We start from the raw sequence: 20,351 nt of genomic DNA, 5'->3' as shown, positions 1-20,351 counted from the left end.
TGGCCTCTCAGAACTGAGACTGGGATCTGATCATCCTCTCTCCCCAATATCCATCACAAGACTGCTGTTGGGGATGCTATTATAATTGTTATCAGGTCTAGGGCAATGTTGCAAATGTGTGTTACTTCACTGAAATGGTTCTGAAAATTGTGGTTCTACAGGGTCAAATAGGGGTGAGAATCTCTGCTTATGCTCTTCTCTTAGACACTAGAAGGATGCAAAGCTGGTCAACATCGAGCATGCATTCTCAGTGGGGTAATGTAGTCCCCTAAAGTGGGGAGACTATTGGTTCTTGGATGATGAAAACAATTTTACTTTATATTAATATAAAGCACAGATATATATAAATGTATATACAGTACATAAACAGATATGCAGTATAAACAGATATACAGTATATCTGTGGTATTCAAATTTCATGAGGGGGCAATTAGGGAAAAAATGTCTACAAAGACTTCTGGGGAGGGGAGGGTGATACTGAAAATGAAGATAGAATCACTGACATAGAGGGCCAGAGGAGTTCTGCCCCTCTGAAAGACTTCAGAAAGACCCAATGTAAGTTATCACTTTCTGCAATTTAGTTGGCTCCAGCACCCCCTATGAAGCATAGTTCCCCTGAAGAACATGAGCAGGGAAATGGTGCTATGGGCTGCTGAAAAGGATCAGATCTGGATTCCATGTTCGCAGTCTTACAGCTACAGGCTCCACATTAGGCAAATCATTACAGGCTTTGTTAGAGCAGTGGTTCCCAACCTTTTTGGCACCAGGGACCAGTTTCATGGAAGACAATTTTTCCATGGGTTGTTGGTGGGGGGAGCGGAGCTCAGGCAGTGAGGCGAGCGATGGGGAGAGGCTATAAATGCAGATGAGGCTGCTCATCTCCTGCTGTGCGCCCCCCATTTCCTAAGTTTCATGGAAGACAATTTTTCCACAGATGGGGAGGTGCGCGGAGGTGGGTGCAGAGCTCTGTGGCCCAGTTATGAACAGGCCATGGACTGGTACTGGTTCTTGGCCAGGGGGTTGGGGACCACAGTTTTAGAGGACCGAGGCTAAGAACTCAGGTCTGAGGCAGGTTGCCTGGGCTGAATTCTAGCTCTAACATATACCAGCTGGGGTCCTTCAGCTTGAGAAAGACTTTGCGCCTCCCTGAGCCTCATGTTGCTCATCTGCAAATATGGCTGTTAATAGTACCTACCTCCTAGAGTTCTTGTGAGAATCTAGGGAGTTGACGTTTGTCAAGACATTAAAGCAGTGTCTGGCACTTGGTAACTGCTACCTAAGTGAGCAGTGCCTGGTGCATAGTAACTGCTACCCAAGTGCTTGTTAAATTAAGCAAACACCCAGAGAAGCCATTCTCCCACTGAGAAGACATTTCATGCCTGCTGTTCTCAAGGCACTGTGACATGTGTGAGGCTGGTGAAGACATGTCATAAGTAGATCCTGATCTCAGGGACTCTACTGTCTTTCAGGTAAAGCAATACGAGTATAAAAACAACTAGAACATAAAACAGTGTCATGAATGGTGCCCAGTATTCTACAAATACAGATGGGGAAGACATCATGTACAGCAGGGATGGTGGAGAAATCCTCCATAAAGAGGTGGAATTTCATTTGGGTCTTGAGGAAAGCATAGACATTGAGGTACATGGTGATTCCTGAGAATGCAGTGGCAAAGTATTAGCAAGGTGAAGAGCATGTAAAAAGGCTGGGAGGAGGGAATACTCAATAGATGTTTAGGGGAAAATGATTAATTCACTTTCACTAAAGCATACGTTTTGAGTATGGGAGTAGGATATAAGCCCAGGAGGGTAGACACAAGCCAATAACGCTTCCTGTAATTATTTAATATTAATTTCTTCCAGATAGAATGCAAGCATTATGACGTCAGGCTCTGTCTGTCTTGTTCTGTGCCTTATCCCTAGTGCCTAGTACAGTACTTAGCAAAGAGTAGAGTCTCAGTAAAAACACATTGAATAAATGAATAAATTAATGAAACAAATAGGTCTCAAGAAAAGATCTTAAAAGAAAGTTTGGAATCATTGTGTCATCAGAGAGAAGCTTTTGAAGGAGACAAGGATGTAAGACTAAATGTCATGGAGGTTGGCCAGGTCTTTGGAGGGTAATCAATATACATACATCAAAGAACAGAGGAATATGCAGATCAATTGCCCAGGAACCTAAGTCCAAAATAAGCTTCTTAACCAAAATCCACAAGTCAGAAATAAAGGACAGTAAAGGAGACAAATATGGCCAATGTCCTAGTCTGTTTCTGTTGCTATAGCTGGGAACTTGAAATGACCACATGGACAGGTGCTTGGAAAAAAAACAGCCCAAGATCTTATCTACATCCTTCTACTTCCTAGCTGTGGAACCCTGGACAAATCCACAAGTCTCTCTGTGTCTCAGGTTTCACATCTGTAAAATTCAGACAGAAATGGCATCTAGGCCAGGTGTGGTGGCTCATGCCTGTAATCCTAGCACTTTGGTAGACCAAGGCAGGAGGACTGATTGAGGCCAGGAATTCAAGGCCAGCCTGCGTAACATGGTGAGACCCCATCTCTATAAAAAGTTAGCTGTGCATGGTGACACACACCTGTACTCCCAGATACTCAGGAGGCTGAGGCAGGGGCATCACTTGAGCCCAGGAATTCGGGGTTACAGTGAGCTATGATCATGCTACTGTACTCCAGCCTGGGTGACAGAGCGAGACTCTGTCTCTAAAAAATAAATAAAATGAAATAAAATAAAATAATAAAACCACAATGGGATATGATTACATGGCTATCAATCAGAATGACTAAAATAAAAAGTAGTGACCATAACAAATGCTGCTGAAGATACGGATAAACTGAATCACTCATATATTGCTGTGGGAATGTGAAATGGTACAGTCACTCTGGAAAATGGTTTGGCAGTTTCTTCAAAAAGTGAATCTGCAACTGCCATATGACCTAGCAATTACACCTCTGAGCATGGGTCCCAGAAAATGAAGAACATTCATGTACAAAATCTTGTACATGAATACTTACAGCACATTTACTTGTAAGAGCAACTCTCCCCCCAAACCAAAAACCCAACAACCTTGGAAATAGCTGAGATGTCATTTAATGAGTGAATGGTTAAAAAAAAAAAATAAATAAAACCGTGGTACATCCAACATGGAATATAACTCAGCAATGAGAATGAATGAACAATTAACACATGACAATCTGGATGATTCTCCAAGAAATTGTGCTGAATGAAAAGAACCAATCCTATGAGACTTACAGTATGGTTTGGTTCCATCTACATAACATTCTAGTAATGGCAAAATTATAGAAGTGGCAAAGAGATCAGTGGTTGCTAGGGGTTAAGGATGGATGCCGGGGCGTGGTAGAAAGGTACATGTGATTATAAAAGGGCAGAGGAGGGACGCTTGTGGTGATGAAGCTGTTCCGTGTGTTGACTGTAGTGGTGGATAAAATTACATGGAACGAAATCTATACATGCAAGTAAGTACAAGCAAAAGCAGGGAAATGTGAAGAAGATCGGTGGATTGTACTAATGTCACTATCTGGGTTGTGATTTTGTAGTGCAGTTTTCTAAAATGTTACCCTTTGGGGAGACCGGGTATAGGGTATCTGGGATCTCTCTGTATAATCTCTTACATCTGCATGTGAATCTACAATTATCTCAATAAAAATTTCAATAAAACATACATTCTTATGAAGGAGTTTAAGAAATATGTGTGTGTGTATATATATTATATAGTGTGTGTGTATATATATATATATATGAAATAAATAATAGCTGACAAACTGTCACTAATTGTGAAGCCAAATCTGAAAAAAAGAAAGAAAGAAAGGAGAACCTCTCTCTCAGAAGCGAGAGGTCCACCTCCCAGGCCACCCCCTGTCCTTTGGCAATTTCTGCCCAGAGCACTGTGTAGGGAAGCCTGATGTCAGGTCCTGTCTGGACTCGGTGGGACAGGGAGCCTCATTAGTGACATGTGCCCCCATGTAGGCGGCAGGGTTCTCAGAACTGGTGCTGCGTATTTGCCGCCCCTTCTATGTGGAGTGCATGTCTCACAGTGACAGCGCGGCACTGTGACATCTGGGGTGGGGGGATTTTGAGGCAGCAGGGCGGGTTTAGTGCTCCACAAATCCCACCACTGTAGGGCCACTCGCTCCCTACAAGTCCAGTCGGGGTTCATTAGCGAGTTGGCTTCTGTACCAGCTGGCTCCTTAAGGGGCTGACACCATGGCTCATCTAAGGGTACCTGGGCCCCAGTGAACGCGTGATGGGGGCCAGGGCTGCGCTAAGTGCTGCGCATGAATTAACGTACTCAATCCTCGCCGCAGCCTTGTTGCTGACTTTTGAGAACCAGGCTCTCTGGCTCCCAGGTGTCGCGAAACTGGCCTGTTAGGTGTTCAGTGTGCCCACTGGGTCCTTGGCCGATACTGGGTTGTTCCTAGAACAGCAGAGAGGTCCCCGAGAGGGGGCTGTGATCAGCCCTTCCCTCAACCTTCTGCCTCCTGTGCCCCAGGATGGCTGGCTCATTAGCAAGTGGCCAGGTGTGACTGCGCAGGGCTCCTGGGCTTCCCCACCCACAGCACCCTGTGGACAGAGCACAGGGCTCCGGAGCGGGGATCTTGGGTAACAACAGATGACCTCTAAGGAGCATTCACTGGGTGCCAGGCCCTGTACTCAGAGTGCCCCCCTTGTCCTCTGATTTCATCCCTCCTGGCGTGCTGTGAAGCTGGTAGGGTTTCCATCCCCCTCTCCTGATAAGGAGGTCCAGGGTTACAGCGGGGAAGTTGCCCCAGGGCACAGAGCTTGTCAGCGGAGAGCAGTGTTCTGCTCCCAGGCCTGGCTGACCCCAGAGTCCGTGATCAAGTTCAGGGGTTTGCCTGGGGCCTAGAGAGGGGCTCAGCAAATGTGTGATGGGTGAACAAAGGCCACTTGATAAAGCCCGCCCTGGGGCAGTGCTGGTAGGTCTCAGGGTGCGTGTCCTGAAATTCGGGAGCAAACCCACCAACTGGGGTAATGGATGTGACCCCAGCTTGTGCCAAAAGGCCCGTCTCCTTATGGAAGGCCTCAAGCAAAGAATTGTTTTTGTTTGTTAAGCACCTGCTGTGCACCCAGCACTGGGCTAAGCATCAAGGATGAATGGGAGGGGGTCCCCTGCTAGAGAAAACACTCAGTGTTGCTGTGGAGCCCGGTTTCAGTTGTGAACTTCATGGTGCTTACCTGCTGTTTCCATCTTTTGAGTCCCCCTACTCCTTGCCTCCTTGCTGCTGCTGCTGCTGCTTCTTTTTTTGTTTGGAGACTCTGTTGCCCACCCGGGCTAGAGTGCCCTGGCGTCAGCCTAGCTCACAGCAACCTCAAACTCCTGGGCTCAAGAGATCCTACTGCCTCAGCCTCCCGAGTAGCTGGGACTACAGGAACGTGCCACCATGCCCTGCTAAGTTTTTTTCTATATATATTTTTAGTTGTCCAGCTAATTTCTTTCTATTTTTAGTAGAGGTGGAGTCTCGCTCTTGCTCAGGGTGGTCTGAAACTCCTGAGTTCAAACGATCCACCCACCTTGGCCTCCCAGAGTGCTAGGATTACAGGCATGAGCCACCGCGCCCGGCCTCCTTGCTTCTTCTGATCACCACTTGGACTGTGCCTGGTATGGGTTTCAGTTATGGGTTGTAGACTGTTTTGTGTTAAGGTTGGTTGGCTCACCTGAGATGGAGGCTTGAACTTTGTTCTGGGATGTGTTTGTTTTGTGTCGGGGTTTAGGGGGTGAGGAGGTACATTGTCGTTACACATTATGCCCCCTTGCTTTTTAAAGAAACTTTTCCAAACACTCTCCTAATTAGTAGTTTGTTAGGTCAGTGGTTCTCAGAGTGTGTACCCTGGACCACCAGCAGCATTACTTCGGGGTTGTTAGAATGTAAAAGCTCAAGCCCCACCCCAGACCTAATAAAAGTCTCTTGAGGTGGGCCCCAGCTATCTGTATCTTAACAAGCTCTCCAGGAGACTAAGATGTAAGCTCAGCTTTGAGAACCGCTGATTTATACAATGTGCCTGGGGTGTGGCTGGTGCTTCTTAAGTGGTCAGGATAGTTACTTAAAGTGATTCTGATACTTTGTAGAGCTGACTGAGTGGGCAAGAACTTGTGGTTCTTAAAGGAGGTGATGTGGACCTAGTGCTCATCCTGGTTTGCCCAGGACCTTCCTGAATTTAGCACTGAAAGTCCCACATCCTGGCAACTTCCTTAAGTCTCAGACATTTGGCCGCCTTACTGGTAAAATACACTGTAGTACTACCCATCGTTGCCAGGGTGCCAATATTTGTCCCAAATTCACAGACAGGCAAACTGTGACAGAAAGATGTTACATAGTCAGAAAGGAGGTAGTGGTGCTAGGATTCAAATTCAGGTCCGTCTCACTCCAGAGCCTATGCTCTTTTTTTTTTTTTTTTTGACAGAGTCTCGCTCTGTTGCCCGGGCTAGAGTGCTGTGGCGTCAGCCTAGCTCACAGCAACCTGAAACTCCTGGGCTCAAGCGATCCTCCTGCCTCAGCCTCCCGAGTAGCTGGGACTACAGGAACGTGCCACCATGCCCTGCTAAGTTTTTTTCTATATATATTTTTAGTTGTCCAGCTAATTTCTTTCTATTTTTAGTAGAGGTGGAGTCTTGCTCTTGCTCAGGGTGGTCTGAAACTCTTGAGCTCAAACGATCCACCCACCTTGGCCTCCCAGAGTGCTAGGATTACAGGCATGAGCCACCGCGCCCGGCCTCCTTGCTTCTTCTGATCACCACTTGGACTGTGCCTGGTATGGGTTTCAGTTATGGGTTGTAGACTGTTTTGTGTTAAGGTTGGTTGGCTCACCTGAGATGGAGGCTTGAACTTTGTTCTGGGATGTGTTTGTTTTGTGTCGGGGTTTAGGGGGTGAGGAGGTACATTGTGGTTACACGTTATGCCCCCTTGTTTTTTAAAGAAACTTTTCCACACACTCTCCTAATTAGTAGTTTGTTAGGTCAGTGGTTCTCAGAATGTGTACCCTGGACCACCAGCAGCATTACTTCGGGGTTGTTAGAATGTAAAAGCTCAAGCCCCACCCCAGACCTAATAAAAGTCTCTTGAGGTGGGCCCCAGCTATCTGTATCTTAACAAGCTCTCCAGGAGACTAAGATGTAAGCTCAGCTTTGAGAACCGCTGATTTATACAATGTGCCTGGGGTGTGGCTGGTGCTTCTTAAGTGGTCAAGATAGTTACTTAAAGTGATTCTGATACTTTGTAGAGCTGACTGAGTGGGCAAGAACTTGTGGTTCTTAAAGGAGGTGATGTGGACCTAGTGCTCATCCTGGTTTGCCCAGGACCTTCTTGAACTTAGCACTGAAAGTCCCACATCCTGGCAACTTCCTTAAGTCTCAGACATTTGGCCGCCTTACTGGTAAAATACACTGTAGTACTACCCATCGTTGCCAGGGTGCCAATATTTGTCCCAAATTCACAGACAGGCAAACTGTGTCAGAAAGATGTTACATAGTCAGAAAGGAGGTAGTGGTGCTAGGATTCAAATTCAGGTTCGTCTCACTCCAGAGCCTATGTGCTTTTTTTTTTTTTTTTTTTTTTTTTCACAGAGTCTTACTCTGTTGCCTGGGCTAGAGTGCTGTGGCGTCAGCCTAGCTCACAGCAACCTCAAACTCCTGGGCTCAAGTGATCCTCCTGCCTCAGCCTCCCGAGTAGCTGGGACTACAGGCATGCACCACCATGCCCGGCTAATTTTTCTATATATATATTTTTAGATGTCCATATAATTTCTTTCTATTTTTAGTAGAGACGGGGTCTGGCTCTTGCTCAGGCTGGTCTCGAACTCCTGAGCTCGAACCATCCACCCGCCTCGGCCTCCCAGAGTGCTAGAATTACAGGCGTGAGCCACCGCGCCCGGCCCAGAGCCTATGCTCTTAACAAATTCTTAGACATGGAATTGCTATGTCAAAGACTACACATGTGAAAACTTTCTAACACTATTGCTGAATTTTTACTCCAGAGGCACAATACATTGCCTCTTGTCCCAGGGCCACAGCGACACTTTATTTTATACACTATTGTATATACAGCAATGCAGCCTGTATACATGACAACAGCGTACAAAATATGTTTTCCCCATAGGGCCACCAAATGGGATCTTATGAACCTGTTTAATCTTTGCCAATCTGATAAGCAGACCTCATGTTATTTTTTATTTATTTATTTATTTTTGACCGCATGTTATTAATATTTTCTGGTACACATTTTTGACCTTGGCTAGTGTGCTTGTGCTCAGTTGGACAGTAGAGCCCGTGTAATTTGAGACAGGAAATTAAATAGGGCAAGACTCTCTTGGTTTAGTGTGATCTTCATTGAAGTAAAGTCCTGATGCACTTCAGAGGCTTCTAGGGGCACTATCAATGACACATATGTAAAAGTGTTGTGAAGATGAATAGCCCATCCCATTGGTTCCCAAGTGGATGCCAGGATTAGAGCGGCCACTTTGTGAAGAAGCTTGCTAGTCTTTTCTAAGCCTCCAATGACATCTTCCTCCTCCAAGGTGCAGTTACACTCCTGAGGCTCAGCCGATAAGCCCATTAGGTTACCTGGGGGGACAACATGTGGGGAGTTTAGGACACACACTCTATCGCTCAAGGGAATTTATCTCTTTCCTTCCACCTCCTCAAGGAGGTGGTAGAGGGAATTCGAGCTGTCTCAGGAGTAGGAGAGGGCACAAGAAGTCAAAAGCATGAGGTTGGAGAAGATATATAAATGTTGTAAACGTAGAGGACCTGCTGGCAAGTGAAAAAGGGAGCCATATTCCTGGATAGAGCTCAGAAAGAGTTTGTGACTGAGGTGTCAGTAATACCAGGTGAAAGGAAAAATGGAAAAGGAAATAATGGGGCTTAAATATATATAGCTCAGACTCTGATGGGAGGAAGGAGGCCTCAAGAAAGGTCTATAAACTGGAGGAGGCATCATTGCAGATGGTGAAAGTTTAGATGAAAGGAAAGTTACACGTGCCATCTTCAAAGACAGAGGCAGTCTGCATGGGCTGTGGATTCCCTGTGTTCCTAATGTGGTAGTTTTCTGTTGTGATTCACCACTTGGAACATTTCTCCCACATGACAAAATTTTAAGTTCATAGCGGGTAGACCCTGGACAACTAACATGGATTGGCACCTTGATGAAGAGAAAACCAAAAACGTTTTTCCTTTCTAGACAATTTCCAGCTTTCTTGAGCTGTGATCTACATACAATAAGATTCACCCATTTTAAATGTACAGTTGGATGAATTTTAGTAATCTTATACAGTTGTGGAACCATCACCACAATCAAGTTATGGTATAGTCCCCTAACCCTAAAAAGTTTCCTTGGGCTCATTTATACTCTTCCAAGACCTCTGGCTTCAAGCATCCATTGATTTGCTTTCTGTTGCTGTAGTCTTTTGTGTTTGACTTCTTGCACTTAGTGTAATATTTTTGAGATTTATACATCTTGTTGCATCTATCAATGGCTTGTTCCTTTTAATTGCGCAGTTTGTTTATCCATTCATCAGTTGATGAACATTTGGATTGTTTTCAGCTTGAGACTATTATGAATCATGCTGCTATGAACTTTTGAGTACATGTATTTTCTGGACAAATATTTTCATTTCTTTTGGGTTGATATCTACAGGTGGAATTGCTGGGTTATATGTTAAGTGTATGTTTAATTTTATAACATATGCAATATACTCCCATACTGTTTTTCAAAGTGGTTGTACCCACTTTGGATCCCCACCAGCAATCTCTATGAGAGATCCATAGATCCACATCCTCACCATCACTTGGTATTGTCAGTCTTTTTAATATTAGCCACTTGAGTGGGTGTGTAGTGATATATCATTGTGGTTCTAATTCACATTTGACTAATGATGAATATCTTTTCTTTTTTTTGTAGTCTCAAGTTTATTAAAATATTACAGCACAGAGAAGATTCAAACGGCTCCACGTGGTGTTTTGAAATTCATCCCAACTGTAGGCTGAGTGACCTGCAGGTTGGACAGGCTGCCAAAGTCCAAAAGTTTCAGCATCTCCTTAGTGTCAGGATCTACTTCAATGATCTCCTGATCCAGAGCGGAGACCTCTGGGACATAGTTATCTCTCCTCTCTCTCTCCTCCTCCTGAAGCTTGATGGAGATACCTCTCACTGGGCCTCTCTGAATCCGCTTCATCAGGTGTGTGACGTAGCCTGCTATCTTGTTGCGGAGCTTCTTGCTGGGAATAATGGCGATCTCCTCGCACACGCGCTTGTTCGTGTGGAAGTCATTTCCCAGACGCGTGTAGTACTTCTCGATGATGATCCGGGCCGCCTTCTTCACGGTTTTGGTGCGAACGCGGCCCATGTCGGCGGGTCCTCAGTCATGAATATCTTTTCGTGTGCTTATTGGCCATTCATATACTTACTTTTGTAAAATGTCTGTTCAAACATCTGGCCAATTTTTAACTAGGTTATTTGTTTCTTACTAAGTGATAGGAGATATTTATATATTTTGGATACATGTTAGATATATGTATTACAAATATTTTCTCCCTATCCGTGGCTTTCCTTTCTATTATTTTGATAGAATCTTACGAAGAAGAGAAGTTTTTAATTTTTATGGAGTCCAATTTATCAATTTTTTCCTTTTATGGTTTATACTTTTTGTGTCCCAAGAAATCTTAGCCTACTGCAAGGTCCCAAATTTTTCTTTTATGTCTATTTCTAGAAGTTTGATAGTTTGTACATTTGGGTCTATCTATGAACTATTTTGAATTAATTCTTGTGCCTGGTGTGAGATAAGACTAGAGGTTTTTCTTTCCCCCAAATGGATATCAGTTGTTCCACCACTATTTGTTTTAAAAACTGTTTTTGTTTTTTTTTCTTTGTTTGTTTTTTTCTGCTTTCTCTCTGTAATTTACTGAACTAAGGATCTGTTGTTTCTATCTGGTAACAACCATGCAGATCTAGATTTTAAGTGGAAATACTACTATTGCTTCAGAAATGGTGCCTAGATTGTAAGGAATATAAGCAATTATATTTGGCCATGGCATTTGGTAACGTTTTGGGGGTGTGGAACCTATGCTACTGTGTTCTGTGTGGTTTGTTAGCTCCATAGAATTTTGGAAAGATGGAAAAAATCTGGGGTTGAACAACCTATATCAGTTTCAGGAGATGAGGTCCCAGACTCCAACCAAACACTTGAGTTAAGCCCCTGTAGCTGAATGGAGCAGAATGGAAATAAAGCTTTATACAGAATTAGCCATTTAAGTTTTTCTGGGGGGTAAGTGGGGAACAGGTAAAAGATATTTTATTGGCACTTTAAGTTTTCTAAGGAAACAGAAGGAAGATTTGGAAAAAGTATTATAGGGTTCCCTTTTCTGAAGTGATGATAAATTTGGTACATTTTAAAATACTGCCACTATAAATGGATAGTATGTAGTGAATATTGGTCTGGTTTCTAAATTCTTAAGTGACCGTTGATTTTAAATATGCTTCTATGCACACACACACACTGCGATGGTTAATTTTATGTGTCAACTTGGCTGGGCCACGGTGCCCAGATATTTGATATTTGTTCAAACATTATTCTGGATGTTTCTGTGAGGGGTTTTTTTTTTTTTTTTGGATGATACTAACATTTAAATTGGTGGACTTGAGTAAAGCAGGTTGCCCTCTATAAGTTAAGTGGTCCCCATCTAATCGGTTGAAGGCAGTTAGATAACAAAGACTGATCTCCCCTGAGCAAGAAGGAATTCTTCCAGCAGATGGCTTTGGGACTTTAGCAACATTGGCTCTTCCTAGGTTTCCAGACTGCTTGCCTTCAGACTTGAACTATAACATCAATTCTTTTCTGAGTCTGTAACCGGCTCCAAGAACTAAAATGCCTTTTTTCAGTTCTCTTATGTTTCAAATTCCCAGGCCAGTAAGATTTGCTGATGAGAACTTGGGAATTTTTTGCTTCATTGATCACCTCCCTTTTGAACTGTTCTCCAGAAATGGTAGACCTTCCTTGCAGTAACAAGATAATCACAAGGCCTTATACTACCTGATTGTTCAGCGAAGTCAAGATAAGTGGCATTCCACCACAAATCTTGCCCAAGGACTTGCTAGGCAACTTAATCCCCACAACCTTCATGCGCACAAGACTGAAAAGATGACCAATATTAACCTCTAGCTCATTATATTACTAAAATCTCTGCCCTGGGAGAGGCTTATCCGCCCTTTTTTGATCATATGATGTATGTGCCAGCATGATTTCTCACTGCACTTGCGTGTCTTGCACGCCACCTCAAACACACAATGACACGCACTCACTTCATGCATTATTCATTTCACCTCTAGAAAAACCCCTAACCCCATCAGTTGCGGAGGCAGATTTGAGGCAGTCCTTCCATCTCCTAGTTGTGTCCTCTGCCATAAATTTCCTTTCTTCCTTGACAATCCTTGTTGTCTCAGTAATTGGCTTTCTGTGTGGTGAGCAACTGAGCCTAGGAATAACCCCCGTCCATGCAGGTTTTAACAGGTCTCTAGCCTAATGGCCTTCAGACTTGATCTGCAACATCAGCTTTTCTCTGGGTCTCCAGCCTGCCAGCCTACCACGCAGATTTTGTTTCTTTTCTTTTTTCTTTTTTTCATAAAGTAGGAAAAGGATAGGGAATATGTAGTTTTTTGTTTTTTTTTTTGAGACAGAGTCTCACTCTGTTGCCCAGGCTAGAGTGCTGTGGTGTCAGCCTAGCTCACAGCAACCTCAAACTCCTGGGCTTAAGTGATCCTCCTGCCTCAGCCTCCCGAGTAGCTGAGACTACAGGCATGTGCTACCATGCCTGGCTAATTTTTTTATATGTATTTTTAGTTGTCCAGCTAATTTCTTTCTATTTACAGTAGAGACGGGGTCTCGCTCTTGCTCAGGCTGGTCTCAAACTCCTGAGCTCAAACGATCCACCCACCTTGGCCTCCCAGAGTGCTAGGATTACAGGTGTGAGCCACCGCGCCTGGTCTACCATGCAGATTTTGAACTTTCCAGCCTCCATATTCATGGGAGTCAATTCCTTAAATCTCTCTCACTCTCCTCCCTCTCCAGTATATACACATATATATGTATGTATATGTATAAACACACACACATATATATACATACACATACACATCTTATTGGTTCAGTTCCTCTGGAGAACTCTGACATCTACATGTATGCACACACACGCACACACACAAACACACACATGCTCACTCAGAGCCACAGTCAAACTCATCTTCATTTTTTGCAAGTGAATAATTTACTATCCAGTCAGAGGAGACTACTTAAATAAGTTAGGGTACATTTGGTGGTCATATAATAGAATATTACACGGACATCAAATAGATTATGCTGATATAGAAAGATAAATATACAGATATATATTAAATGCTTATATGTGTTTCTGAATCTATTCTGCTGAAATGAAAGCAGATGTAAATCTTTTTGTACAAAGATGGTCACTATGGAATTACTTGTAATGATAAATATAAAAATATAGTAATAAAAATGCCTATAAATGAGAGACTGGTTAACTAAACATGGTATGTCCATACAAGAGGCTATCATGCTGTTGCTAAAAAGAATAAAGTAGAAACACAAGTGAATTAGATACATATGTCCCCGTTTTTGTGTGTGTGCTTCATTTGAAACCTTACATTTTAAAATGTTAACAATGATTGACTTTGGCAAGGAGGACATGGAGTCTGGAGTTCAGGGAGATTTACTTTCCACTGTATACCCTTTTGTACTATTTGAATTTTGTAACCATGTGCACACATTATATTTTCAAATGAAAAATGCCTTCTTCTAAGCATCTATTAACTAGAATAGAGGTCTATTTTTATACTGTGTCGGGAGCTTGAATTTGGAAGATGGAAATTAATCATTTCCCTGTCTTTGACCCTAATAGTGCTGCTAACCTTCCACTAATCTTCTGATTTTGGATTTTAGGGAGAAAAGTTTGCACAATGGAAGAGAATGGAAGGGGAGAAAAGATTATTGAGTTAAAAATAGCATCCTAGGGTGACTTAGAAGTTAAGAATGCCACAAGCAGAACCAATACTCTATGCTAAACCACTCATCCTCACCTATCTTTGAAGATGTCCAAGAATATTGGGTGTAATTTAGCTCAGCAGCTACCAAACCTGGCCTCATCAGAATCACCTGGGGTGCTTTAAAATCTCCTGTGTTGTTATTATAGAGATAATAACTGCATAGAGTTTTTAAGAAATTGAACAGTAGAGAAGAAAAATTTTCCTGTTTATTTACTAGTTTCCAGTCCAGAGATAACTGTTTTTAATTATTTCAAATGTTGAGTTTTTCTGATGATTAACTTTCTGATGATTACTCTATATAATGTTTATAGTTCTATTTCTTGCTTTCCCATTTTTTTAAACAGTATTTATCAACTCTCTACAAAGAAAGATGAAGGATTTAGCATACTTATGCTACCTCTTTTACCAACTTCAGACTTTGCCAAAATTTTATTAGTTATATTATTATAATTTTCAGAACTATTTAGTGGTTGCCTTCATAGCTTTAAATAATATACTTAAATCTTTATTTCTGGATCCATTAATTATAGACAATATTGATTGGTGCTCATTTCAGAGACACTCCACTCTTTCCCTCCCCCTACAGCTTCTGACTTCTGTAATATTACTTGTGCATTGTTAACCTTATAACAACTACTGCCCGGGTTCAAATCCCAGCTCCATCACTTGTTACTGAACATCTCTGTGCCCCTGGTTTCTTTAATTTTCAAATGGAGATCATAAAACTAATATCTTCTTCGTAGGGTTGTTGTAATATTAAATTTCACTTAAATCAAAATAAATATCTTAAAGCACTTAAAATAGTGGCTGCTATACAGTAAGTGCTTTTTTTTTTTTTTTTCCTTTTTTTGAGACAGAGTCTTGCTCTGTTGTCTGGGCTAGAGTGCCGTGGCATCAGCCTAGCTCACAGCAACCTCAGACTCCTGGGCTTAAGCAATCCTTCTGCCTCAGCCTCCCAAGTTATCTGGGACTACAGGCATGTGCCACCATGCCCGGCTATTTTTTTTTTCTATATATATTTTTAACTGTCCAAATCATTTCTTTCTATTTTTAGTAGAAACGGGGTCTCGCTCTTGCTCAGTCTGGTCTCGAACTCCTGACCTCGAGCGATCCTCCAGCCTCGGCCTCCCAGAGTGGTAGGATTACAGGCGTGAGCCATCGCACCTGGCCCACAGTAAGTGTTTTTTAAGTGTTAAACTTAAAAATACAATAACAAAATTATGAGTAAAGAAATTCTGTTTTGCAATTTTAATGAAATTCTCAGAATGCTTTATCCATAGCTTGATTCACAAAAGCAAACCAAAGGGCAAAAGAGATGACAAGGCAGTTCACCAAAGATGATACACAGATGGCAAACAGGCAGATGGAAATATGTTCAACATCATTAGATATTAGGGAAACACAAATTAAAAACACAAGAAGATATCACTATGTTTCTATAAGAAGGGTTAAACTTAGTGACAATAACAGATGCTTAAGAAGATTTGGTGAAACTGGATCACTCATACATTGTTGGTGGAAATGGAAAATGGTACAGCCACTTTGGAAAAAATATTGGGAAGTTTCTTTAAAAAAATTAAACATGCAAACACTAATACAACCCACTGCTGGGCACTTAACCCAGAAGAATGAAGACTTAAGTACACACAAAAACCTGCACACAAATGTTCACAGCAGCTTTATTCATAATAGCTTTACTTATAAAGTGGAAATGACCCAGATGTCCTTCCACAGGTCAACGGTTAAACAAACTGTGGTACATCCATGTCATGGAATACTACTCAGCAATAAAAAAGAATGAAATATTCATACAGGCAACAACCTAGATGAATCTCCAGAGAATATGCTGAGTGGAAAAAGCCAATCCCAAAAGGTTACACATTGTTGGATTGTATTATATTATTTATACTTATTTTTGAAATTATAAAATTACAGAAATGGAGAGCAGTTTATTGGTTGTCATGGATTAGGGAGGGGATGGGATGGGAGGAAAATGGGTATAGATATAAAAAGGAAACATACACGATCCTTGTGGTGATGGAATTGTTCTGTGTCTTGACTATACCAATGTCAATATCCTGGTCATGATATTGTACTATAGTTTTTCAAGGTGTTGCCATTGGGGGAAACTGAGTAAAGGGTACACTGGACCTCTCAGATCTCTCTATTGTTTCTTACAACTGCATGTGAATCTAAAATTACCTCAAAATTAAAAGTTTAATTTTAAAAATTGAACCGATAAATAGCATTTCCAATAGTAATTTCCATGTAAATATTATTCACAGCAAGACCAAGTAGTGTGATTGGAACCATATAGAAAAAAATGAAATCATATTGCACTTAAGAAGTGTTGCTGGAAGGAGAATGTTTCAAGTATCAAAATCAAATGGATTATCTTTTCTTATACTCTTTCAATGGCTCAGAATGATGCCACATTTTAATATACTTCCTATCAGGACTAGGATCCTGGTACAGCTTTTTTTTTTTTTTTTTTTTTTTTTTTTTTTTGAGACAGAGTCTCACTCTTTTGCCCCGGCTAGAGTGAGTGCTGTGGTGTCAGCCTAGCTCACAGCAACCTCAAACTCCTGGGCTCAAGCGATCCTCCTGCCTCAGCCTCCTGAGTAGCTGGGACTATAGGTATGTGCCACCATGCCTGGCTAATTTTTTCTATATATATTTTTAGTTGTCCATATAATTTCTTTCTATTTTTAGTAGAGACGGGGTCTCGCTCTTGCTCAGGCTGGTCTCGAACTCCTGAGCTCAAACGATCCACCTGCCTCGGCCTCCCAGAGTGCTAGGATTACAGGCGTGAGCCATCGCGCCCGGCCCAGCTTTTTGTTTTCCTTAGAGTTCCTAACTGTATTTCATTTTTATTGTCAATCAAATCCACATTTAAATAGCTTCTGGTTTCTCAGTTACGTGGGTTGACTATGGAATTTGTATCCATCTTAAGGGTATTCTTCATTGAGCCCTGACTTCGTGTTCTAATTATGATCTATTGCTTTCTTGGTCAGCTTAGTAGTTGTCATCTTGGGATTTCTTTTATGTACACCTCTGTGGTGCTTTTTTTTTTCTAGATAAGCTTCATTTTTTTTTTAATTTCAGCTTATTATGGGGGTACAAAAGTTCAGGTTACATACGTTGCCCATGTACCGCCGATCCCCCCAAGTCAGAGCTCCAAGCGTGCCCATTCCCCAGACAGTGCACATCGCACTCATCATGTAGTTATACCCCCATCCCCTCCCCAATATACACCTCTGTGGTACTTTAAAATACAGATTCCCCAGATTCCCAAGCCTCACCACAGATCTATTCAATTGGGATTTCTTAGGGTAGGTGTGGCTGGGGTATGTGTGTTTTTGAAAAGCTCCCCCATGTGATTTTGCTAATCAGTTGGGTTTAGGAACCCATCTAGCTAATCCTTAGAGTCCTATAAGTGCTATTATTATTATTAACAGTAATAATATTAATATATACTGTTTATTGAGGATTTACTATGTTCCAGGCATTGTTTTAAGTGTGAATGCATGGTCTCATTTACTCTTTACAACAAACCTATGAAGTAGGTACTATTATTATCCTCCTTTTAGAGAAAACTGAGCATCAGAGAAGTTAAATAGCACCACTTTCAAGCTCCAGAGCCAAAGTTAGGACCCAAGTTTGTCTGACAATATAATATTGGATTTTAACCAATATATTATGTTAATTTTTAAATGGATAGACTCAATAGTTCCATGGAAATCATCTAGAAGTCACAGAGCTTGGTGTTGGGGCACAGGTAAAAGGACTGTATATTGTCAACTAATTTTACAGCTAAAACCTGACATCTTTTAATCAGTTAAATCCATTAAGCAAGGTCATTTTGTGTGAGATACCATGAGTATGAATAATGGACCATGGATCAAGTGGAAAGCCTTAAGGATTTCTTTTGAACTCAATATTTTGGATGCTGCAGAAACAATTTATAAACTTTACCAATAAATATCTTAAAAGTGTTCCCATCTAAGAATCTCTAACAAAGATTATATCTATGGGTTATCTGTGACTTTCTCTTCCACATTTTCTCTGGTTCCTATTTACATGGATAATTAGAGTGCGCTGTACTAATTTCTGAGTATTCAAAATGAAATGCCTATGCCTAATGCGATCATTGTCAGGATAAATGAGAGCAGCGTCCAAATGACTTAATCACTTTGGTAGCTAAATATTGGAATGATATATATTTCCCATTGTTGAACTGGAGTCTTAATTTTTGCAAATATCAAATATGATTCAAAGCTATTCACATTTAAGAAGTATGCCCTGTAAGCTCCGAATGTTCTGTTATGGACTGATCTCCAAGATCCATCAGGTTAAAAAAAACAGTGTATGCTACTATTTATATAAAAAAGAGGAAGCATGAATATCTGTCTTTGGTGGCAAATGCATAAAAATCTCTGAAAGGGCACATAAGAAGAAACAAAACAAAAGAAACATGCCCTGGTAATGGGTGCAAAAATAATATTTAAAATCTAAATTTAAATCATTAATGAATGTGCAAAATCACTACACACATACATATAATGGAATAGTGAATTTTGTGCTACATTAAACCACTGCATGCTTTCATACTGTATTGGTTGTTTTTCTTGTGTAATTTAAAAACCCAAACCAACTCTGCTAATTAAGCTCTCCCTGGCCAGGAGCTCACTTGGATCTCTGACAGTTCCTAGTTAAAACCTAGTTTGTGGTTTTTGACAGCAAACCAAGACTCTCTTGTTTGCTTCAGGAAAACTGGCTGGTTTTAGTCCTTGGCATTATTCTGGGGGTACCCTCATCCCAACAAGTCACCAATTGTCTTGACCATGACTTATAGTTGTGCCAGATTTTCGATTTTTGTTTGAGATAGGTATTAATAGCAGTGATGAAATTATTAATTTGGTTTTAATTTATAACAAATTATCTTGAAAACAGAAATAGGTGTTATATTGAGATGATCATGTAAAGGCAAAAGCAACTAAATCAAATTATTTGAGCTAATTTATGTTTTTTTGGCATATATTTTAATTCTTCTATTTATTGCTTCTTAATTAGTTCAGAACTCAGAAGATTAAAACACCATAGACAAGTGACATTTTATAAAATGAAATGTTAAAATGTACTTATTCTGATAACAACACTTGATGTGAATAGTATTTGGTAATTTTTTAAACAAATTTTCTTATTTATTGTGGCATATTTGGGAATAAGACAAGAGGCTGAGTCAGAGACCTTTAGTACTTTTAATTATTAAATCTACTTCATTTCCCTTTTCATATCTCCTTTCTAGAAAAGAAATGGTCTAAGAATTTCCACCTGCTTGGTGTGATATTTGTAAGAAGTCTCATAGTACTTTGGTTTCACAAATAAATTACCCAAAGTAACTTAGTTTTTATAACTTTTACCCCCTCCCGGAGCCTCAAACTAAGCTTGAAAGGAAATCACAAACCTAATTAAAAAAGTAGAAATATTCCTTCCTTCCCCTATATGATCTACTGGTGTCACTTAACTAAAACCCTTGAGTCTGTGACCTTGAGAAACCTAGAGGCTAAACAGGAGTATTGAAGGTCATCCCCTGCACCACTACCCAAAAAGAAGAGCACATATTCGTCCTAACAGGTAAGTATTTTCTTATTTATGGCAGATGGTGATTGAAGCAAAGGCAATTCAAAAGGGGGGCACACGAAAGCAATAATTTTGAATGTTTGACATTTGTTTTGAAACTACCTTACTACCCTGTACCCTTTACCATCTGTCTGTTATCCCTCCCAACACCCACCTCTGTCTTCCCACAGGGCTCCATTGTCTGCAGTTCCTGTTTCTCAGGGGCGGAGCTGTGGGAGGCAGCCATGGGTGCCATAATAGGCACCTGCGGCCAGCACAATGGGCTGTGGGTGCTTGTGGGAGAGACAGATTGATGTATTGTGCATGGGGGAGGAGGGCTGTCACTTGAATCCATGTGAACCCAGGCTTTAGGGGCAAGGGAGATTGACAGCTTTTGTAGGTTGCATTTCTTTTTCAAAGCTTGGCTTTAATAGACAGTAAGTTTGGGGCCCCAGGCTTTCACTCCCATAATTCTAACAGGGCAATCACGAGCATTCAGCATTTCTTTTTACCCCCCTTGTTACGCATTAAATGATTTCAGTAAAGGAATGTGCAGCATTAATTAGAATTTGTTAGCAGATACCAAGGGGAAAAGTTTCTTCACAACAACTATAGGAGGTGTCATTT

At 41.3% G+C, this 20,351-nt stretch overlaps 1 protein-coding gene across 1 annotated transcript; it reads right to left on the bottom strand.

Moving 5' to 3' along the window:
- Nucleotides 1-9,942: 9,942 nt before the first annotated feature.
- On the bottom strand, nt 9,943-10,402 carry LOC138378273 (small ribosomal subunit protein eS17-like). Its single transcript, XM_069463627.1, has one exon. It carries the CDS (start codon nt 10,390-10,392, stop codon nt 9,985-9,987), a length of 408 nt encoding a protein of 135 aa, XP_069319728.1. The 5' UTR covers nt 10,393-10,402; the 3' UTR covers nt 9,943-9,984.
- Nucleotides 10,403-20,351: the final 9,949 nt, after the last annotated feature.

This window comes from Eulemur rufifrons, chromosome 30 (genome assembly GCF_041146395.1).
Source record: "Eulemur rufifrons isolate Redbay chromosome 30, OSU_ERuf_1, whole genome shotgun sequence".
In the NCBI taxonomy this organism is placed as follows: domain Eukaryota; kingdom Metazoa; phylum Chordata; class Mammalia; order Primates; family Lemuridae; genus Eulemur; species Eulemur rufifrons.
The sequence above is the reverse complement of the archived record's forward strand: the minus strand, read 5'-3'. Positions and strand labels throughout refer to the sequence as shown.

Coding starts and splice junctions, on each gene's coding strand:
- LOC138378273 (XM_069463627.1), bottom strand. CDS start 10,392: ATGGGCCGCGTTCGCACCAAAACCGTGAAGAAGGCGGCCCGGATCATC.